Here is a 21778-nt window from a genome sequence, read left to right as displayed (position 1 = left end):
TAGTGAAATAAACATTTTTATTATTAAATTGTTGATAATCGCAATACTAGTAAATTAATACATACTTCTCTCTAATCTCCTCTTCCGATCCCCCCCCCCCCCCCCCCCCCCTCTCTCTCTACCCTATCTCTCCTCGTCTATCCACTAAAATATTTTAATCATTTACTAGAATATTTCTTAAATTTATTTTTTATATTCTATTAAATATAATTATTCTCGAGTATATTTGAGAATATTGTTAATGCGTCTCGAAATATTAAAATGTAAAATAGAGGGTCTCTTTTGCAATAAGACTGTAATGTAACTGTGGGTTCGTGAATAACAAAGGGAGGATTAAAGAAGAAAATTATCATAACTTTATTATTATTATTATTATTAAAAGAGCATTCTATCAAAAATACATGTTACTGTCGGTTTTTATTTAATGGTCCGTACTCTTAATTAGTAATCACTGTCTAATAAACTAAATTAATTTAAGGAGTACTATAAACCCAAAATAATAATAATAATAATAATTAATTGCTCTATATTTTATGAGAGAAGTCCTCGACTTAAATTATTTTCTTATCTTATATTTTTTTTTAGATCTGAATAAGTTTAGCCGTTATTTTATTAGAATCCAAATCCCAAGAATCTCCTTGTTTCAAGAAAACCATTCGCTGCTGTCGTTAATTTCCATGATTTAAGTGGCTTCCTCTAGCTAATTAATTATTGGTAAACCTTAATTATTAACAGCCTAACCAATGGAAGATGGACACTTAATCTAACAATATATCGTTAGTAGAAGATGTTTTCACCTTATGTATGGTTATTAAGCTTGTTGATGAGGGCAATTTGGTCATGCTAATATTAACAGGGATTTTTACATAATTGTTTCTAAAAACTTTTAAATATCATAATTAGCACAAAGATTGTTGTGCTATATTAAAAATATCATTCTGGTAGTTAAATTTAATAAATCATAATTAAAACACTACTTAAATTTAAATTTTAATTATAAAATATTGAAAAGAAATTAGTAGTAATTTTAATATTTTAAATAACGTAATGACAAATGTGATATTTTGAAAGTTTTCAGTGACAATTATGTTAAATAAAAAAAACTCATTAAAATGGTAAAAATTCCAAGGGCAATTTTGAAAATTTGAGTTTTATTGATCAAATTATATTATTTTTAAGACCATTGAGTTGTCTTCCAGAGTTGACAAAAGAATTATTATTATTATTATTATTATTATTCATGCATAGCTAATATAATTGTATGCATGTCATTAAATACCAATGCTGATAGTTATGGTGTGCTGATGTCCACAAAGATGCCCAGAGAATTATAACCTTGAAATATATATATAGCAGATATGAAAGTCATGTGGAAGGAAACTTCATGGAAACTATATGCTTCTATACTTATGATTCTCAAACTGTGGTACCAAGTCCACTGAATAATACCACACTAGTCCACATTAATTCTCATGATAATTCCACTAGAACTACCAGGAAAACGACTTTGAATTAATTTATCTTCATAATTCACTCACTATAAAAGTAGTAGAAGTATGCTTGGCATCCAAGGAACATAGGTAACACTCAAGAAACTCAGAGAGAAAATTTGAAGATTAATCAATTTATATTTCTGGGATGAGATAAGACGAACTCGACGATCAAAGTGTCACCTTACGGAAATTTGAAAGCGAAGAAATCATTCTTTGTATAGCTGTCGGTTTCGCTATGAAATTTAGAGAGTATACCAACAAATAAGAAGCATTTTGAGAGATATAACTACCATTGAACTGCATCTGAAGAAGAGTATGGGAGTTAATATAATAATAACTTCCAATATTATTTGTGATTTCCTCATTTACTAATGAGTTAGTGGAACAAGTCTGAAGCTTGGAGATGAAGTTAGAGTTATAATATTACCAGATTCATTTACTAATGTATTAATATACAAGCTCTTGTGACTTCATGTAAGACTTTGGATTCTTGGAGATGAAGTAAAGGTTTAAATGACTAATAACTAGTAAGTAATCCATCCAAGCCACAGATTGGTTCTTCAAACTACGTACGTGGCGAGGCTGGTCATCGCTTATTATTATAAACAAACTAATTAGCTTATTCCAATCTGGCCAGATAAGTTGTCTTATCCCCACTAAGAGTCCAGAGGCAACGGGAGGGCACTACGGTCATGTGGACAATGCACGTAGTTGTTTGGGTTACGATACGATGAGTTCCTTCCCTGTCTGTTTGACTTTGGAATATATCATACCTGCAGCATTCCGTGTCTATTGTAATAGAGACGTGGCGGCATGGGAATCCACGGGATTTGACAGCCGGTTGGAATGGTACGAACCAATCATAGTTAAGTGGACGTCACATATGGTTGACTGATGTGAACTCCTTTTTTTTTTTTTTTTTTTCTTTTTTTTTTAAATAAAAGAAAACTTCGTCAAAAAGTCTAGAGGCTCATCCAAGTGTATCTCTAGAGAAAATAGATTGAAAATTATGCATTTATCCTAATAAAAAAATAAAATCACAAATTCGATTGATTGCCGGTGTAGAAACTGAATTAAGACTCGAAAATCAGTTTCAATTTTTTTTTTAAAATGAACTTGCGCTGCAAGATATAAGAAATTTTAATAAATAATTGTATTTGTTTGCAAACAAATAGCTCACAATCACACGGATTTTTGGGTATATTTGCAAACAAATATTTTATATAAATTTGCTGAACTTGAAAATAATTTAATATAAAAGTTTTTTTAATAAAATATTAGAAATTTAAGATGGCTAATTAGGACAATAGTTTTTGAAGGCACATAAATTTTAAAATAAATTAAGAGCTGAATTAAAATAGTTAAAGAGAGTCCATGTTCATTCACATGAACATGCTTAGGCAGAAGGAGAGGCGTGAAATGCTATACTTTTTATTCCATCACATATTGGGAGTTGACTTTTCCTTGTCCCAATCACATGCATTATTGAGTTAAAAAAAACTGGATAACATGATAGCGACGACTTGGCAAGTACCCGTTGACCGTTTAAAATCGTGTTATAAATAATATGTCATATCGATCCTCCGGAGTAATTTACGTGGGGCGGCCCGCCCATTCTAACTTATGACCAACTTGGCCAGGTTCATGATCGTAGCTTCTTGGTCAGCAATTAGAGATAATCTACGATTTAATTTTAAATTTTAAATTTTAAATTTTTATAAACTAGACAAAGATATGGCCTGCCAATATCATGGGTTATACTTTATTTATTTATAGAAATAGATTAAACTCCAAAAATATAAAAAAAAGATATAAATTTGAATATCTTAGCAATAAATTGGAAAAAAGAAGAAGAGAAAAACAAAGATAGCTTGTCTAAATTTTAATTTGCAATACTATTTAATTACTTGTTGATAAAATATTGAATTATTTGATATTTTCTAAATGTTAAAACATTGAATAACTTAGCGTTTTATAAAAGAAATTTTGGCATTTCTATCTAAAATTAAAATGCTTAAAATTTTAATATTTTACTCATAATTATAGTAGATAGATTTATTTTAGTATTAAATTTGAGATGCGATTATTTTGGTAAATAAAGTTTGGTCGAGGGCTGCTTTTGGTCAAAAACTCAAAGGAAGACTGTAATGCTTAATGATTTCATACAATTAGGGTCGTAGTGAATTTCCTCCTTAATTGACAAGTAAATGCCACAATTCTCACACTCTTATAAGGTTATAATATTTTCATCAGCCAATCAATTCTGAAAGAGTTGGTAGATATCTTTCTAATGATCAAGATGATTATGAGTTCATGGTTGATGGTTTGGTGGGGTCTAAGCATATCCGAGAGTGTTTGCCCTTTATATATAAAGTTATTATAAGATGCCACGTTGTTGGTCATTATTGTCGTTGCCGAGATAAAAACTCTCTTGAGTCTCTAGAGAGAGAAGGGAACCAAACTAAATAACCGAAGCTTCCTCTCCCGGGAAGCAAAGGAGAGAAAGAGAGAGCTATCTATATAGGAGGTTGCAAGAGCTTCTGAGTTCTGACCCACCCTCCGATGGATCCTTCTTCTCGAGGGCGGGCCAGTTTCTCCACCCAGGCCAATGCTCTCCTAAGGAAGAATCTAACGTTCCAGGTCCTTCTTTTCTCTCTCTAGAACCTGTACAGTTACTTTACTTGCTTTGCAAAGCATGCATACCAAAAACTCCATCTTGTCCGATACCCAAGTCTTCAATTTTGAGATTTTGTAAGAGTTGGGTGTTCGATTACTTTGCATACCAAAACTCGATATTTTCCAATGCCCAACTCTCGAATTTGAGATTTTCAGACTTTGGTGTCTTTTGATTTCTTTCTGTCGGTATATTGTTGATCACCTAATTAGCTTCGCTGCCAAATTTACAGAAGAGGAATTTGAAGACAAATATTGGGATAATTGCCTTCCCTGTCCTTCTCTGTGTTTTGCTTGTCATCATCCAAAATTTGATCAACAGTGAGCTCGACAAGCCCAAGAACAGGTGTGGTTGCGCCTGCGTCGATACCAATGGAGACGGAAAGTGCGAGACGGTGTGTGGGATCGAATACTCAACATTGGATCAGGTAGGCACCTGCCCAATTCCTAGCCCTCCCAAATGGCCAGCTTTGATGCAAGTTCCTCGTCCTGAGTACCGTGCTACGACGGGACTGCCAGATGCGGCGTGCAAAGATTCAAAATCTTGCCCTGCGACGGTGCTCATCACTGGTCAAAATCGATCTCTTGCCGAAAGTATGTTAAGGCCTTCTAACAAAGATGTTTCTTTTTTAATGATATTCTTAATTATTCTGCTTTTAAAGCACCTTATTCAATGCTTCTTCTGTTGATAGGCCTTGCGGGCAGCTTCTTTGCAACCACGGTTTCCTCTTTAAATTTCTCAGATTATCTTGAAGCCCTAGCTAAAATTGTTCCTGTGAGTTTGCAAATTGCTTCATTTTCTCTTTCTTTTACTTATTTCCTTTATCTTCTTTTCATTCACTAAGATGGTGATTAAATTTGTTGGTTGTTAAATTCTTCCAGGGTACTGACACACCCACCAGTGGTTCACTGTTCATAGAACCTGCTTTTATCTCTGACGAACCTCTATACTTGATCCAGCCTCAGTGTCCGCAGAACTTCACGCGTTCAGCTTCCATTGATACCGGTACCATATCACTTCAGCTAGGTAAAATACTTGTTGTGTTCAGATAGGATCTCTCTACTCTTTGAGCAGTTTTCGTTTTAGAGTTGTTGTTCTGATCTGGGTCTTCATGAATGAGTTTGTTACTGAGAGTTCATATTCAGAGTAGTTGTTGTTTTGGAAATGGAACAGATATAGAATGCGTTCAAGGTTCACCTTTATGGCGTGATAGTTCGTCAGTGGTAAATGATGACTTATTTAAGGGTTACAGACAATCTAATACAGAAAGGAAGATAAATGAATTCATGACAGGTTAGGTTGTCTAAACTTACCTCTTGTTATCCTTTACTGTTTATCTACATGTCTTGCTATGCTAAAGTTTCATTCACCTCTGCAGCTTATGACTTCTTGGATACAAGTGAGAATGGTTTCAATGTAAATATTTGGTACAACTCAACCTATAAAAATAACACTGGATATGTTCCCATGGGATTGGCACGACTTCCTCGCTCTTTGAATGTGGTATGTGTGCTCGATTTCCCAGTACTTTAGCAATAGAAACATCTCATCTATTCTCAATTCTCGTTAACCAATGTTATGATTTCGTAAGGGAATTTAAACATTAGCACCAAAACTTTCATTAGATGAATTAAATTTTCCATTCCATGATTGGTTAAATATATTCCTTTTAAGATTGAGCAAGATGGTGTTCGTACCTCCTTTAAGACCACAAAAAGAAACTTTTTTAGGCTCTAACAGACTGCTAATTGTTGGCCTGATCATCCCCAATTTTGTTCATACTTCCACATCTTCATGCAATAGATTAAAGAAACTGAGGATCTTATTTTTGTTCAAAAATTTTACAGATCTCCAATGCATATGTCAAATTTCTTAGAGGCGCTGGCACAGAAATGCAATTTGGGTATGTAAAAGAGATGCCTAAACCTGGAACACAGCTTAAGCTGGATTTTTCTTCACTTCTTGGTGCATTATTCTACACATGGATCATTGAGCTGCTTTTTCCGGTGAGTATGATAGCAGGTGATCTCTTAATGCATTATCAAAAGTGCACCTCTTATTGGTCGACAATATTGTACAAAAAAGTTGAACACACCTGTCTGTCGACTCAGCATACATTTGCATGTAATAGTCATAACCTATGAACTCATCATTAGTATAGTATTCTTATGGTTCGTGTAGGAAAAATGCTGTAAAGTATTTTGATAGAAATTCTAATTAACAACTCGTTATTTCTCGTCGGCTAATCTTAACAACCTTCTTCTTACATAGGTTATACTGACATATCTAGTCTACGAGAAGCAGCAAAAACTAAAAATTATGATGAAAATGCACGGACTAAAGGAGGGGCCATACTGGATGATATCTTATGCATACTTCTTTTCTCTGTCAGCAGTCTATATGATTTGTTTTGTGATTTTTGGCTCTCTTATAGGTAAGGCCGATTGTGATCTTTGTTGAGTTAAATTCATCTTAATTTAAACCTCACTTTAACTGGACTTCAATATGTGCAGGTCTAAAATTCTTCAAATTAAATGACTACAGTATACAGTTCGTGTTCTATTTCATTTACATTAACTTGCAGATTTCGCTAGCCTTTCTTGTTGCGGCTTTCTTTACTTCTGTAAAGACTGCTACAGGTGAGATTCCGTTAGTTCCTCAATTGCCTACAAAAAATTTAAGCTTTCTTCACACGAATGACATTGTGATGATGCTACATCTTACTTGTGCAGTGCTTGGGTACATATATGTATTTGCCTCCGGACTCTTGGGGTCATTTCTTTTGCGCTTTTTTGTTGAAGATAGTACTTTTCCAAGTAAGATAGCATTAGGAATTGAATTCTGTATTGGATACATTCTTTGATTTCCATATTTATCTTCAATTTACTTTATTAAATACCAATTTGGTGTCTTTCTTCAAATCATTTGAATGAAAAAGGGAACTTCTGTTTTTTCAGGAGGTTGGATTATAGTCATGCAGATTGTTCCTGGATTTTCTCTTTATCGAGGACTATATGAGTTTGCGCAGTATGCTTTCATAGGAAATTATATGGGGACTTCTGGTATGCGATGGGGAGACCTAAATGAGCATGCCGATGGGATGAAAGATGTACTAATAATCATGGTTGTTGAGTGGCTAGTATTGCTTCCAGTTGCTTACTATTTGGATCAGGCCTCTTTATTAGGAGGTGGAGTCAGGAAAGACCCTCTATTCTTTTTAAGATATTTCCAGAAGAAGCGTTCAGTATCTTTCCGGAAACCTAGTCTGAAGCGCCAGGGATCCAAAGTTTTTGTTGATGTGGAGAAACCTGATGTCTCACAAGAAGTAAGTTTTATGTCTCCGCTAATGGTGCTTGATTTCAATGGTTTGCAAGGTGCCAATCTGCTTATAGTTCATAATCAGCAACTACGCTTAAACATTAAGTTCAAATTTCCGCAGCCACTCTTGATATATGTATTCAGACAACACTGGACTGGGTGCAGTACAGACATTTAAACTTTCTCCATTATCGGTTTTTTGTTTACAGAAATGAAGTTATTACATGGGCTCTCCTTGAAACATAAGACTTCCCTATGATTTTTCTCTATGTGTTTGCTTTTTCTTTCAGATTAGTTTCGTTCAGTAAGATTGTTAGATGACCTTAAAAAAAAAACATTCATAATTGTAAAATGCTGCTTGTTCAATTTTTGGATTCTGTATGCATGAAGGGATTGAAAGGGAAGCACAAAAAAATAATTAAACAAATACTAAGATAGTGTTCTTTTTCCAAGAAAAAAAGATCAGCAGCTTATATCAAAGACTGGATGGATTACTGATTGTTCTGTCCTGATGGACCTTTTCTTCATAAAATTTTATACTTGCTCTAAGTGCACGGGATCTCTGAATCTATACTACTACTCAATTGCCTTCTCTACTTTCGTCTGGTGGTGGGCCATCAAAAGTACCTCGAAGAAACTAAGACATAATAACCATCATAAAAACTTTCTCATGGAAGGTGTTCCAGAACTTCCTGGCATACATTCTAGGTGCCAGGTAAGTTCTAGTAAATCTCGAAAAAATTAACTTATTCATGTCAGTTAGACTGTTATATCACTAAAGTTGGTCATAGTTACGTTGCAAACCTTATTGCTTCTTCATAATATTCACAATTTGTATGCACTTTCATTACTGTACTATTTCAGAGTACGTAACTAAACTGTTTCTTGTTTTACTTCATAATTTATTACAGCGAGAGATAGTTGAGCAGCTACTGTTAGAACCTGATAACAATCATGCCATCATCTGCGATAACCTCAAAAAGGTTTACCCAGGAAAGGATGGAAATCGGAACAAGCTTGCTGTTCGAGGATTATCTCTTGCTTTGCCTCAAGGGCAATGTTTTGGAATGCTTGGTCCCAATGGTGCTGGCAAAACTTCTTTCATAAATATGGTTAGTGTCTTGATATTGCTTCCATCGAGCATCCTTGTACATTATACTGGATAAGCTTGAATATATTAACACTTAATAAGTTTAATGTGCTATAGGTTACTTTGAATATATCTATGTATCATTTTGTCTTTTCTTCATTGTTATTAAGATACTCCCTCAAAGTTGATACTCCCTCAAAGTTGGGATACATTTTGTTTGGACATTTATCTGAATTTTTTTATTAACAGAGCAAGAGAGAGTATCTAGGACAGAGCCATCACAGTTCTAGCTAAATTAAATGTAAAAATTACATGTGTTTTATCCCTTGCACTCCTAAGTCTAACACTCTTGCATAAGGTACTTTGTCATTTTAGGAGGATTTCTCTGGAGATGCTGTTATTTTACTCTGTAAATGCCACTACCTTTTCAAATCTTTATTCTTATAATTGAAGCCCGTACCATTGAATCTTTTGTTGCTGAACATTGCTGTTCTATATGCATATGAAAGTGCTGGAAATAAATTTTCCATCTGTTTGACAGATGATTGGGCTTATTACACCGACATCTGGCACAGCATATGTTCAAGGACTGGACATAACAACGAGTATGAATGACATATACGCAAACATGGGTGTATGCCCTCAGCATGAGTAAGACCCTGAACTCTTTATCTTCTTTTTTTCTTTTTCATTAAAAGAGGAAAAACCAAAACTGTTATTCTCATTTGTTTTTAGCCAGTTTCTAGTTCGATAAGGAATCCATGAGTAGTGGAGGAAAGGGGACATTACTTGTGTGTGTGTGTGTGTGTATGCGCGTGCGCACACGTGCGTGTGTGCAATCCTTCTCGTGCACTTCTATCTTGAGAAACAGAAGCTTATTTGTGATTGAGAGGGTATGATAAATTGGTACAAGGGCTACCCTGAGAGAGAGTATTAAAGGGGAAGTTGTCTTTTTACCTTAAAATCATAGGTAGCTATCCGATCTCATCTCTTATCTAGGTAGGGGTTTAGATAATAAAACCCCTAAAAGGATGTGTTTGAACCACATTTATCGTCATGCTAGAGAAAGTGGAGAAAGACATATTTGATTGCTATTTTGATATAATGGATCCTTTATTCATCGATAAGGAGGCCTTAATGATGCAACCAGACAGGAATGCAAATGGTACATATCTCTGAAATAATACTTATATAAAAGGTACCTGAAAATATGAGCTGTGACTATGTTTAATCTGTGATCTCACATTAATCATTTGTCAAAAAAAATGCAGCCTACTTTGGGAAACATTAACAGGAAGAGAACATCTATTGTTTTATGGCCGCCTGAAGGATCTTAAGGGTGCTGCATTGTTGCAGGTATTGTTATCTGTCAATTAGACATCTTCTTTGCATCTGATTTGAATTTTTGATTAATTTTATGTTTTCAAAATTCTTGATCAAAAGTAATGAATTTTGACCAATTAACAAAATAGGCCTCCCTCAGTTAAGTAGAAATTCTTAAGAACTTACTTGATCAAGGCTAGAAACACAACCTTTTTCTTTCTGTTTGTTTTACTCCAATTGATTCATAGAATTTAGAGGATCCACATATGATCTGATGTTTAGATGGTTACAATATGTGCTTCATAGAGTATAAGGATCTTTTCCTCAAATATAACCTGACTAGTAGCAGTACCAAGCATCTGCCATCTTTATCTGGATGAGATTTAATCTGTTGTACTTCCAGGCGGTTGAAGAATCTTTGAAGAGTGTAAATCTGTTTTATGGTGGCGTTGGTGATAAGCAAGTCAGGAAATACAGTGGGGGCATGAAAAGAAGGCTTAGCGTGGCGATTTCACTGATCGGTGATCCTAAAGTATATATCAAGCTGTTATTCCTTTTAAGCCACTTAGTTGACTGTTATTAGTTCAAGAAATTTCACTGCGTTCTGCATCTGTAGGTTGTCTACATGGATGAGCCAAGTACTGGACTAGACCCGGCATCAAGAAACAACTTGTGGAATGTTGTCAAACGTGCCAAAAGAAATCGCGCGATTATCCTTACAAGTACATATTCTTCTCTGAGCAAAATAATCTCTATGCAATTTGTTACTTTCCCTCTTCTGAGCTTACTACTGCATAATGACTTGCAGTACTTAAATGAACAAGGCACGACTTGCTGTATTGCATGCATTTCTTTTCCAACCTTTTGTACCTAACCCATGCATAATTTTCTGCTGAATTCATACTTTGAGCCTTAGTGAACTGTGAGATTATACAACCAAAAAACAGTATGTAAACTTTTGCATGATATCACTTGATTGACAAAGCTATCTTGATTGTTTCAGCACATTCAATGGAGGAGGCAGAGGTTCTATGTGACCGTCTTGGTGTCTTTGTGGATGGAGATTTCCAGTGCTTAGGAAACCCCAAAGAGGTAAACTAGCACTCTGAAAAGTGACTCTTGGTGTTCCTTAGCTTCAATACTGTGATTATTCTCAAAAACTGCAATCTTTTCATTGTAATCCAGTGAAGTTAGTGTAGAATTAAGTGTTGAACTGATGCATGATGAGAAATGTTAATGTTTTTATGGTCTGCAATTAAGCAGTTGAAGGCTCGATACGGTGGGTCTTATGTATTCACCATGACAACATCTTCAGACGAAGAACAGGAAGTTGAACGCTTAGTTCATCGACTCTCCCCAAGTGCAAACAAGATATATCACATATCAGGAACCCAAAAGTTTGAGTTGCCAAAGAAAGATGTTAGGATAGCTGATGTTTTCCACGCAGTTGAGATTGCAAAGAGCAAGTTCACCATATATGCTTGGGGTTTGGCTGATACCACCTTGGAAGATGTCTTCATTAAGGTGGCCAAAGGAGCACAGTCGTTTAATGCACTCTCGTGATCGTCATGATGTCTTGTTTGATATTCTTGTAGATGATAGTTCAGTTAATCTTCATACGAACATGGATTGTGCTACTGTTTCTAAATTCAATCCTTCCTTTCTGCTGTTATAAAACGATTTATTACAATCTTATGCAAATTTTGTAATTATGGAATTGTGCGTTATCTCATTTCCAGGGATCCAGTCTACAATGTCCAGGTAAAGATGGTTAACAGTTTACATTTTTTTTGTTCTTGATTCTAAAAGGACATGCTAAACAAACGTCACAGGGTACAGTACGAAAATTCAAGTCATGTTGATGAGAATTAGATGCATTACTTCAGGTTAAGCCTTATCTGGATGCTGCAACGCGTTAAATTATCCGGATAATAGACTTTTCTGTGAAATAAAATGGCAAACATAAGACGTGAAGAAACCTTGAACCTATTTGAATCCAAGAAAACCCTACTGATGCATCTTCATATGATACTCAAAAATCATAAACAACTTGTGTTGCATCTTTTACTTCTTGCCAGAATGGCCTGCCACTGCAGTCTTTACAACAGAGCATATCAAATCATGCTTCATTTTCAGTGCAATGGTTAATCAGAGCTAAGAAATAGAACAAATACCTACAGTTAATATATGCTACACAGCATTTGCAGAATCACTCACTCTCATCACTATTGTAATTTTGGCAAAGAGACTGAAGACCAGTTTCCATCTTGCTGGCTTCCACCTGCTTGTCACCTTCTCTGCCTTCTGAGCCATCAATTTCTGCAGGTCCTATCCGAGGCCTTTTAGGAGGAACATCTGTAGCAGGCCTTGGTTTCAACACGAATTTTGGCATGATAAATGATGAGCCACTTCTAGTTCCTGTACAACATATATTTGATGGTAAGTAAGAAATATTTGAAGTAAAATGAAGAGCTAATCATTTCTGCAATATATGAAATCTTCAATACCGCAGGCAGTTGCTAAAGAACAAAAGATGCATGGCTAGATTACTTCCTCAATAAGAAACCAGCTGGTACTTTAAGATGGAACCATATTGTATGCTGTGCTGTCTCCAAGGTTACCAGTTAGACCTACTTAAAAGCTTGAAGAGTTGAGGATCAACTTCATATTTCTTTAGATTAGCCAGGATGCAGCGCTAAGTCAAGGCAGATTATCCATTTTTAAAAAACCTGAATACTAATATGTACTGATTTAATATGAACTCTCCCAGTATGACTGCAGGAAGCTTGTAAAATTCTTTACATTAGACGTAGCATAGGTTTCAAGCATTGAATAGTAAATAGAATGATTAACATAACAGATTTATTCATTTTTGCACCATTAATTACGCTTGCATTTGACATGAGAACATTCTGTGAATCTACCATCTATTTGTCTAAACTCTGTTTTACACAGCCATCCGTCAGAGCTTCTACTTATCTAGAGAAAATTGAAACTTATAAACCACCGGTAAAGAAAATCATGAACACCGTTGCCCTCATTCCAGATGGAAAACAGTATATCTGGTCTAAAAAATTATAATGGAAGAGGTCATGAGCAAGACTGCTGAATGTGGTGGCTATGTGTGTGTGTAATGATGAAAAGAATTTACAATGCAGCAAAGCAGCAAAGAATTTCTTCACTATAATAGCAAAATTAGTTCAATGCAAAGGAAATCTGAATGTAATCTTTAGCATGAGACATACCTCCACTCTTCGAGCTGGCAGAAGTACTTGCTTTTGTTAATACATCTGTTGGATTTTGAACCTTACTTGGAAGTTCTGCAGGACTGATTTTCTGCAGAAGACGATAACTTTATGAGCTTCAAGCAACAGAAAGCAGAAGCTATAAGACTAAACGGTGTAGCAAATAAGACAGCTAGTAAAGAAATATTTGTTAAAAATTTTAAGCATTCTCAATCCTAAGGGTGTAAATTGCTTGTGTATATTGAACTAACATGCTACCTTGTCAAATTTTGGTGGATAAAAATATGCTTAAGGTATCCAGTATTGATCCCAACATGGATTCATGTTCCAATAATGTATCTAGATCTGGATACAGAAAAACAATAAAACAAAATAAAACAAAAAATTTATAGATTTCTATGCATAAATGATTCAGTTCAAGAAACAGAGGAGAAAATTAAAAAGAAAAGATTCCAAAGGTGTACTTTAGGCTCTTCCTTTTCAGCAAGATCTTTCTTTGGAGGTTGAATATACAAAAGAGGATAATTGCAGATTAGTCAATATGGAAAAAAAGAAATTAACTGCAGTCAATTCTTTTAACTTCAGTGCATCATCCCAAGTGAACATAATGAAGGAACATTATCATTGATGGTTCCTCATACTTGGGTTACTTTTGACTTTCACATCTCCGAAATGTCCTGCTCCAAACTAAACAATTACTTATGACATAAGGGGCTCCTAGCATCATAGCTGGAGCATTTCAGACTGACATAGGCGGAGACATGCTACTAGTAATGATTATGGCATATCACCTTCTAAGAAACTAATAATGATAATGTCCTTATCAACACCAATCAATCAAACAGTATAAACAGCTGATTTCAAGGCTTGAAAGTACAACATATAAAGTCACTGCAGATAACTAAATTACAAGAGATGCAACCAAGGATCTTTGAAAACCAGATGACAGTGGCTTGATTACAAGGATGATGGTAGGATTTAAAAATAAGTCATTTTAGATTTTCCCAAAAAACGTCATGATACACAACTTTCCTCGTACTTAGAAAACTTTCCAACCAATCCACTACGAAGTTCTGAACGGACAAATCCATAAAAAAGAATCAAGACAAATAAACATGCTAGGGATCTTCACCCTTCTACATCACCTAACAAGGCTTTAAATATCTTATTATTACAGAAAAATAATTGACCAGATAGCAGAAACTAGATGCTTTGTGATTGTGGTTGTTGATTGTTGCGTAGGACAATAATTTACTTCCAAATTATTCTATCCTAGGCAGTGTTTACATTATCCTCCTTGAAAAGATGACGTGAAACATCATATTCCATTCATGACGCTCTTGGTTACTCTCTTTTAGTTAAAAATTTCCATTTTTAGCCAACTAAATGACTCAATAGGAGAAAAAAATAGAACCCAAGGTAACTTTTTAAATATTATACTAAAGTGAGATGAATGACTATTGCAATCAAGAAATATATTTAGAGGTAAATACCTTCACATTGACTTCTAATGGTTCATTTGAATTGAATGATGATGGACCCGGCTCTTCATCAATATCATCATCCTCATCATCACTCAACCGCCGAACATAATCCTTTGAACCCTGGACAAGATACTAGCTTATTAGCAAATGTATCAATCACCACAACAATTAACAATAACCTTAAAAGTGAAACAAAGAAACAACAATGAAGGATAAGATGCTAACTTGAAAAGTGATTGATTTAATTAGCGCTTCATCTGCTTCATCCAGCTCGTCCGTATCATTATGCACCTGTCAACCATAGGTAGTTTATTAGAAAACCCCATACCAAAATGTACAAGATACACATATAATCTATAAGCTCACCAAACTGAAACACCAAGCAGGCAGCAACCAATCGCAAGAGAAGACGACCATATTTTCATACTTAACCAAAATCTACGATAAGTGTTCAACAATGCATACCTACACTGGATGGCTACTTCACCTAGAAGATATAAATGGTAACTTGGTTCTGACCTAATGCCATGGTGCAAGACTGAGGCTTATATTTGAGTAAAAACTCTAAACCTCACCTAAGATTTCCAAGTTTCTTCACAAACCTTCTTTTTCAATCTTCTACTTTATTCCGTACTTATAAGCCATAATTGCAAGACAAAAATCACAGAACGAAAAAATGCTCATACCTAAAGAGGTAGAACGCCCTACAACCCAAAAACCAACTATGATCTCAAATCTGCTCTTACAGTCATCATAAGATAAAATTTCACTAAAATGAAAAAGGAAAATATATATAAACAAATAAGACTAGCAAAGTATTACCGTCTCATGAGCTGAACGTTTCAAGGTCTCCAACATGTCCTCAAAACTGACAGTGGCATGCCTTGACTGCAAAATAGAAAGGAAAGATCAATCAGAATAAAAAATTGAGTAGTGAATAAAGGCAGCAGGAAAAGAAAATGAAAAAAAAAATATTACCTTCATAGATCTCATTTCTTCCAGCGCAGCAAGTATATCCATGTCTTGCTTCGAATCAAGCGCTCTATTCTCCAACGACTTCATTGCATCCCCCATCTCTTCGGCATCCCTTTTCCTCTTCTCCTTGTCTTTTGCCTAATAAAAAAGAAGCCCCAAGAGCATTAGCACAAGAACACAACTAATCCAGTCTAATAACTACCCTAGTCCAAATCACTCACATCCTCTTCGTCGCGCCAAGGCTCAAAATTCCGGGCAGCTCCCGATTCCACCGTGTAGTCTGAGTTCTGGGGATCCGTTTTAAAGGTGATTTCCGCCGAACACCTGGTGCACTTAATGTAAAACCGGATCTTTTGGATCCCCAAGTACGCCTGGAGAACACAGATCATACCAAGGTTACCTTTTTATACAAGAAAGCATTAATATATTATCGATCACTACATATGAGAATATCCATAAAAAGATGGAAAAAAATCATCATACCTCGCCTACGGCGTCTTCCTTGCGGGAATTGAACTTCGTGCCCTTGTAGATGTAGGTGCCGCAGGTGTTGCAACGGATGCTCATGGGAAGCATCATCCTCACCTTCATCTGCTGGTTCTTAGGCTGCCGCCGCCTCGGAATCTTCGCCGGATCGAAGTCCGGCGGGTAGTACTTGTTGAGGACTTTCCGCTCTCCCATCTTGCTCTCTTTCTGCTCTCCTCCGCCGCCAAATCAACTGCCGGATCAACCGCCGGAACCCTAATCCCCGCCGCCGTGGAGAAGAACCTCGCCGCTACACAAGTCGCAGCAACGCGAGATTACGAGGGCAAGATCGAGAAACTGGAAATAGGGCCACGGTGGAATTGACAGGGATCGGATCCGCATCACCTCTCGAGCCGGATCCGGTTCCGGATCGGACCCGAGTCCTACAACTAGTAGGAGTAACGGGGATCGGATCCGCTTCACTTCTCGAGCCGGATCCGGTTCTGGGTCCGATTAGTTAGAAATCCGAAGGAAGAGGCCCCATTGTATTGGGCCGGGCTCAGACTTCATAATCAGCTATCACTATTGCCACAAGGCAAGTTGAGTCGTGGGCCCCGCGGTTGTTTCGGGGCGGATCGAGGAATTGGATAAGATCCTGGCCACGCGACGCGGTTATCTTATTATAGTTGCCGAGTACCGTTTACGGTTCGTCCTCTCTTGCCGCAGTCGCCGACGACTTCCGGGTAAACTTCCGATGTAATTACACCGTTCCGTTTTCTCTCTAATCTCTTGTCCGGCTATAAAAACCCTAGCTTTTTGCTTGTTCTGCGTGATCCTTCGGATCGTCTTTTGTCATTGTAAGGTGAGAGAAAGACTTCCCTACTTGTTCGAATTTAGATTGCTTTTCTTTTTAGTTTTGCTTCGAGTCGCTGTTTTGTGTTAAGATTTGACGCGCTTTGCTCTTTGATTCGGGGGGTTGGGGAGTCTTGTGATCGATAGCTCCTTGGAATTAATTTTGGACCAGTCTATGAGATATTTTTGTTAGGGAGAGGAATTTTCTGTTTTTTCGTTAATACCGAACCACTTGAAAGCTTCATCTCGGATAAATTCTTCTTCTTCTTCTTCTTCTTCTTCTTCTTCTTTTCTTTTTGTTATTAGGAGAAAAGAGACAGAGTCGTGATAATGTTGGGTGACATTGACAGGTTGTTGATCAGTTTGTGATGAAAATTCTTCGGTTTGTTGGAAGCTTCATCACGATTGCTTCACCACGTAAAAGCCTCAAAGCAGATAAAACTTTTGTTAGGGATGCGCATAACTATTTGATATAGTTTCTTATTAATTCCCACCTTTAATTAAGGGCTTGCTCCTCGTCCACTATTTATGCTAAACAGGAAAGGTCATTGTTGCTCCTCGTCCACTATTTATGCTAAACAGGAAAGGTCATTGTTGCTCCTCATCCACTATTTATGCTGAACAGGAAAGGTTGAGATTCTGTCACTCCAGCCTGTAAATTCATTTGTGGTGTTCAAAATGAGAAGATTGATATTCTAGAAAGATATGGCTGGAACAACTGTAATTCTTTACTACTATTGATGGTGGATCCCCAAATGTCAGTTGTCTGCTCTTCTGGCTAGGTTCTGGAGACTAAAATTAAAATATTGACAGCTCTCTTGATGTGGTTCACCCACTAGTATATATTATAGATTGCATCTTGCTGATTATTTGTTTATTCAAGATATCTGGGCCATACATTGATTCAAAAATATTGGCGTGAAGTGGCCTTCCTGTCTGGACTTGGCATTTGGACCTTTTCATTTTCTTCTTAGGATATAAATGCCTGTAGGCTGAGAGTCTGAGACATTCATAACACTCTTTGTAGTTTCCAATATCCTTCTCTAGGATATCATCCTTGGATTTATTTCTGAGGTAATATTCATACACCATACTTTCCATATCTATGTTCATTTCTCTGTGTCATTTCTCACATGGATGATGGATCATTTGTCTGTGATTTTAAAAATTCTCTGCGCTATCTCAAAGAGTTAGGGTTTCTTAATAGAAAAGATGGTGCTAATAAAGTCATTGCATATTCTTTTTAGAGAGATCCGCAAATTTCCATATGGTGAACTTTAATTTTTTGCAAAGTACTTGTTGTGATTTCAAATTTCTAATAATAAATGATGGATTATCACTTTTCTGCTGATCTGATGAGCTATTGCCTGACAAAGTCACAAAAGTTTATGTGATTTACCTTTTAACTACATCCGTTTGTTACTTAGATCGATTTAATTATGGTGAAGGTCTAGCTTCGTATGATGTGGTATTGGATTTATTTTGCTCAGTTGGTGAGTTGTTGAATCTTTTTTGTAACTAGTCTTTTGGTTCTTTTTTTTCCCTTCTGCTGTCTTATTTTGCATCTTCTTTTCTTGGGTTATTAATTGTTTATGTGAGACTTCTAGTTCATATATAAGACCTTGGGAGATGCTCTATATGACAGTTGCAATTATTCTTCCATATATTATATATGACAATGACATGGTTGTTTTTTGTGATTTGTACATTTAAGTTATCCTATAGTAGGGCGATAATTTTATTTTACTTGGAATATCACCATTTGAATTCTGCGTTATTATTCTCCTTTTTTTTTCTAATACTGCTGTTGGATTTTGACTCTGCCACCAGTTTTTCTATGAAGTAACCTTAATAGAGAAGATAGGTAGACAGTTGCTAAACATGCTGGTTCTGAATCTTTCTGATAATAGCTGACAGAAAGTGGAATATTTATTAGTTTCTTTTTTCTTTTTAGATAAGACATGGGTCAGGCACTTGGTTGCATTCAAGTGGACCAGTCAACCGTTGCCATCAGAGAAACTTTTGGGAAGTTTGATGAGATACTTGAGCCTGGATGCCACTTTTTGCCATGGTGCCTAGGGAAACAGATTGCTGGTTATCTTTCATTGCGTGTTCAGCAACTTGATGTCCATTGTGAGACTAAGACAAAGGTTGGCCTCCTTCACATATTCATCTCTGTTTAGGGTTCTATATTATGTTAAATTGTGGAGAGAGATTTTTAGGCAGGTTTATGGCAACAATGCTTTGACATCTTGTTCAGCATACTAGTGCTTCTCGTTTGTCCAATTACCATAGAGGTCTTCTTTCTAAAATGCTCACTGTATCTCTGTTTTATTTATTTACCTTTCATATGATCCAAGAAAACTGACATTAAAAAAAAAAGCTATCTGATAGACTTTCTTCCTTGAAGGGCAGCTTTTTGAAGTGGGAGATATAAAATACAGGCTAAAGATATTACTTAGATTTTGTTTTAGAGAATGAACTTTATTGGGTAATAATCAACTCAATACATCATTTGTTAAGCTGCTGATTTAGGTCGCACTTTTTACTTCTTATGACTTATTAATGTCAAGATGCAGCATGGGTAATGTAGTTTGCTGAAGCTATGGACCTTATAAAGTTTTTTGCACTGCAGGATAACGTGTTTGTCACTGTTGTTGCATCTGTTCAGTATCGAGCTCTTGCTGATAAGGCATCTGATGCCTTTTATAAGCTTAGCAACACAAGGGAGCAAATTCAATCATATGTTTTTGATGGTAGGTTTGCACTTGGATAAAGTCCAACAAAACCTGTTAAGTTTTCTCCAACTCAATTCTTAGGCTTATAGTACTTGACCTGAATATTCAATAACTTACTTGTGCATCTCGCCATGGTATAAAACACCAACTGCATATCCCTAGAGTACCTTTTATTTTGATGAAAATCTGTGGAGTACTTGATGTCCTTTTTTCTCTATGTATTGACATGTGTCTCTTGTGAGTGTGAATGAAAGCAATGATGCATTTGATTGATTTTATTCTTGCCATAACGTTTCCAAGTTTATTCACTTCTACTATAAATGCATGAAGATTAATACTATTAATACTCAAGAATCAAGATGCATCAATTATCACCCTTGTAATCACATATAATTTCGAGCTAAGTGCTGCTATTAAGTGATATAATGGACGAAAAAAGAATTCCCATGAAATGGGCACTCAGATATGGAAACGAGATTGGTAATGATATATTACTTAATGGCCTTGTTATACACTATATAGAGGACTCTTTTAGGGGTAAGAGTATGTGGTTTGTGAAGCTTGATTTAACAGAATTTTGTTGCTACTGTTCAGTCATCAGGGCCAGCGTTCCCAAGCTGAACATAGATGATGCATTCGAGCAGAAGAATGATATTGCAAAATCTGTGGAAGATGAACTCGAAAAGGTTGTCAATCTGTTCGTTTGTTGTTAAGTATGAACTTACAACTATTTGACTGACCTAATTTCTCTGTGATATAGGCAATGTCAATGTATGGTTATGAGATTGTTCAAACATTAATCACTGATATTGAGCCTGATGAGCATGTTAAGAGAGCAATGAATGAGATTAATGCAGGCAAGTACATCACTACATTTCACTGCTTTGGAGTACATTCATCCAAGTTTTAGTTTCCCCCTCTATTTTATATGCATATATCTGTACATATGATTTTCCAAAGATTATCTTTCATTCCACATAGTACTCATAAATTTTTCCACATAATTCTCATAACTCTCTGCAAAGTATCTGAGATTTTACTAATCTAGAGGAGCTTGTATAGACATCTCCTGTTAATGCCTTCAAATTTCAAAAGAGCACATCCATAAGTGGATTGACTGATGTATAGTGGGAAAAGTTCTTGCTTACAAAATATCATGTCTTCAATATATCCTATGACTCTGCATGTTCTTGATCAGCTTTTTAGGTTATAAGGATCCACAAGCATTAATTTGTCGTTATGTAGAGATCAACTAAGCTGGTTGAGTGAATCAAATTACTGATTTTGGTTGAGATAGTTGCTTTACACTCTTTTTACATAAATATTCTTTTTTCTGTGTAAGATACAAATAATATATTGTTGTATGGCATGTAATTAGTTTTAACAATATTACTAAATGTCTGCGCAGCTGCTAGGATGAGGTTGGCAGCAAATGAGAAAGCTGAAGCTGAAAAGATATTGCAGATTAAGAGGGCCGAAGGAGATGCAGAATCAAAGTACTTGGCGGGGCTGGGTATTGCACGACAGCGCCAAGCCATAGTAGACGGACTGCGGGACAGTGTCCTTGCCTTCTCAGAGAACGTCCCTGGGACCTCAGCTAAAGATGTCATGGATATGGTTCTTGTGACCCAATATTTTGACACCATGAAAGAGATTGGGGCCGCCTCAAAGTCATCTGCTGTGTTCATTCCCCACGGCCCTGGGGCTGTCAGGGACGTTGCTGCACAAATAAGGGATGGTCTCCTCCAGGCTAACACTATATAAATGAGTTTGGTGAGAGGAGGATAGTTCTTTGGTGGCAGAGCAGTTGACCAAAATAGTGGGATTGTTTTTTCTTTTCTATACTACTGATGCTTTAAAGTGTGATTCATGTTGCGGGTATTGTGTACCTGCATATTTCATGTTAAATTCGTGTAAATTATGGGTGTTTTATACTGTTGATGCTTTGAAGTGTGATTAATGTTGTGGATAATATGTACCTAGATATTTCATGTTAAATATATGTTAATTTATTGGTACAAATTGGAACCTTGATGTGTGGAAGAATGAAATCCGATAGTACACGAGATGTCCACATAGTGCTTTATTAATTTCTTTTGGCTTGCCATTATTGCCCCTCAA

The 21778-nt window shown here is 36.1% G+C and overlaps 3 protein-coding genes across 7 annotated transcripts; 2 read left to right on the top strand and 1 right to left on the bottom strand.

Moving 5' to 3' along the window:
- The first annotated feature begins 3908 nt into the window (after positions 1-3908).
- Positions 3909-11615, top strand: LOC140778635 (ABC transporter A family member 7-like). The gene is made up of 18 exons (XM_073123441.1): positions 3909-4133; positions 4400-4760; positions 4859-4941; positions 5049-5193; positions 5341-5460; positions 5546-5670; positions 6015-6173; positions 6439-6601; positions 6681-6806; positions 6900-6983; positions 7125-7492; positions 8397-8597; positions 9117-9226; positions 9847-9931; positions 10302-10430; positions 10515-10620; positions 10902-10990; positions 11162-11615. The coding sequence occupies exons 1-18, from the start codon at positions 4056-4058 to the stop codon at positions 11459-11461; spliced, it is 2832 nt and encodes a 943-aa protein (XP_072979542.1). The 5' UTR covers positions 3909-4055; the 3' UTR covers positions 11462-11615.
- A 322-nt stretch (positions 11616-11937) lies between these two features.
- On the bottom strand, positions 11938-16427 carry LOC140777312 (splicing factor YJU2). Its single transcript, XM_073121341.1, has 8 exons — positions 16086-16427; positions 15824-15973; positions 15606-15740; positions 15450-15515; positions 14853-14918; positions 14637-14747; positions 13144-13234; positions 11938-12316 (listed from the first exon to the last, which is right to left on the bottom strand). Exons 1-8 carry the CDS (start codon positions 16281-16283, stop codon positions 12108-12110), a joined length of 1026 nt encoding a protein of 341 aa, XP_072977442.1. The 5' UTR covers positions 16284-16427; the 3' UTR covers positions 11938-12107.
- Positions 16428-16686: 259 nt separating this feature from the next.
- On the top strand, positions 16687-21679 carry LOC140777313 (hypersensitive-induced response protein 1). 5 transcript variants are annotated; one of them, XM_073121346.1, is made up of 6 exons: positions 16687-16810; positions 18874-19069; positions 19555-19675; positions 20252-20343; positions 20418-20514; positions 21066-21679. In XM_073121346.1, the coding sequence occupies exons 2-6, from the start codon at positions 18881-18883 to the stop codon at positions 21419-21421; spliced, it is 855 nt and encodes a 284-aa protein (XP_072977447.1). In that variant the 5' UTR covers positions 16687-16810; positions 18874-18880; the 3' UTR covers positions 21422-21679. The 5 variants fall into 5 exon arrangements, with proteins under 5 accessions (XP_072977447.1, XP_072977446.1, XP_072977444.1 ...); XM_073121345.1 differs by having other exon boundaries at positions 16695-16823; XM_073121343.1 differs by having other exon boundaries at positions 16786-16929.
- Positions 21680-21778: the final 99 nt, after the last annotated feature.

This window comes from Typha angustifolia, chromosome 15 (assembly GCF_048772165.1).
Source record: "Typha angustifolia cultivar Huaian chromosome 15, ASM4877216v1, whole genome shotgun sequence".
Lineage (NCBI taxonomy): Eukaryota > Viridiplantae > Streptophyta > Magnoliopsida > Poales > Typhaceae > Typha > Typha angustifolia.
This window is presented reverse-complemented; position numbering and strand designations above follow the sequence as displayed.

What these genes read in the sequence shown, in the direction of transcription:
- LOC140778635 (XM_073123441.1), top strand. Translation starts at nt 4,056, where the DNA reads ATGGATCCTTCTTCTCGAGGGCGGGCCAGTTTCTCCACCCAGGCCAAT. An exon ending in AGGGTGCTGCATTGTTGCAG is followed by an intron (nt 9,932 to 10,301) that starts GTATTGTTATCT and finishes TTGTACTTCCAG; the next exon opens with GCGGTTGAAGAATCTTTGAA. An exon ending in TCGCGCGATTATCCTTACAA is followed by an intron (nt 10,621 to 10,901) that starts GTACATATTCTT and finishes TGATTGTTTCAG; the next exon opens with CACATTCAATGGAGGAGGCA.
- LOC140777312 (XM_073121341.1), bottom strand. Translation starts at nt 16,283, where the DNA reads ATGGGAGAGCGGAAAGTCCTCAACAAGTACTACCCGCCGGACTTCGAT. An exon ending in AACGTTCAGCTCATGAGACG is followed by an intron (nt 14,919 to 15,449) that starts GTAATACTTTGC and finishes TATGGTTGACAG; the next exon opens with GTGCATAATGATACGGACGA. An exon ending in TTAAATCAATCACTTTTCAA is followed by an intron (nt 14,748 to 14,852) that starts GTTAGCATCTTA and finishes TATCTTGTCCAG; the next exon opens with GGTTCAAAGGATTATGTTCG.
- LOC140777313 (XM_073121346.1), top strand. Translation starts at nt 18,881, where the DNA reads ATGGGTCAGGCACTTGGTTGCATTCAAGTGGACCAGTCAACCGTTGCC. An exon ending in TCAATCATATGTTTTTGATG is followed by an intron (nt 19,676 to 20,251) that starts GTAGGTTTGCAC and finishes GCTACTGTTCAG; the next exon opens with TCATCAGGGCCAGCGTTCCC. An exon ending in TGGAAGATGAACTCGAAAAG is followed by an intron (nt 20,344 to 20,417) that starts GTTGTCAATCTG and finishes TCTGTGATATAG; the next exon opens with GCAATGTCAATGTATGGTTA.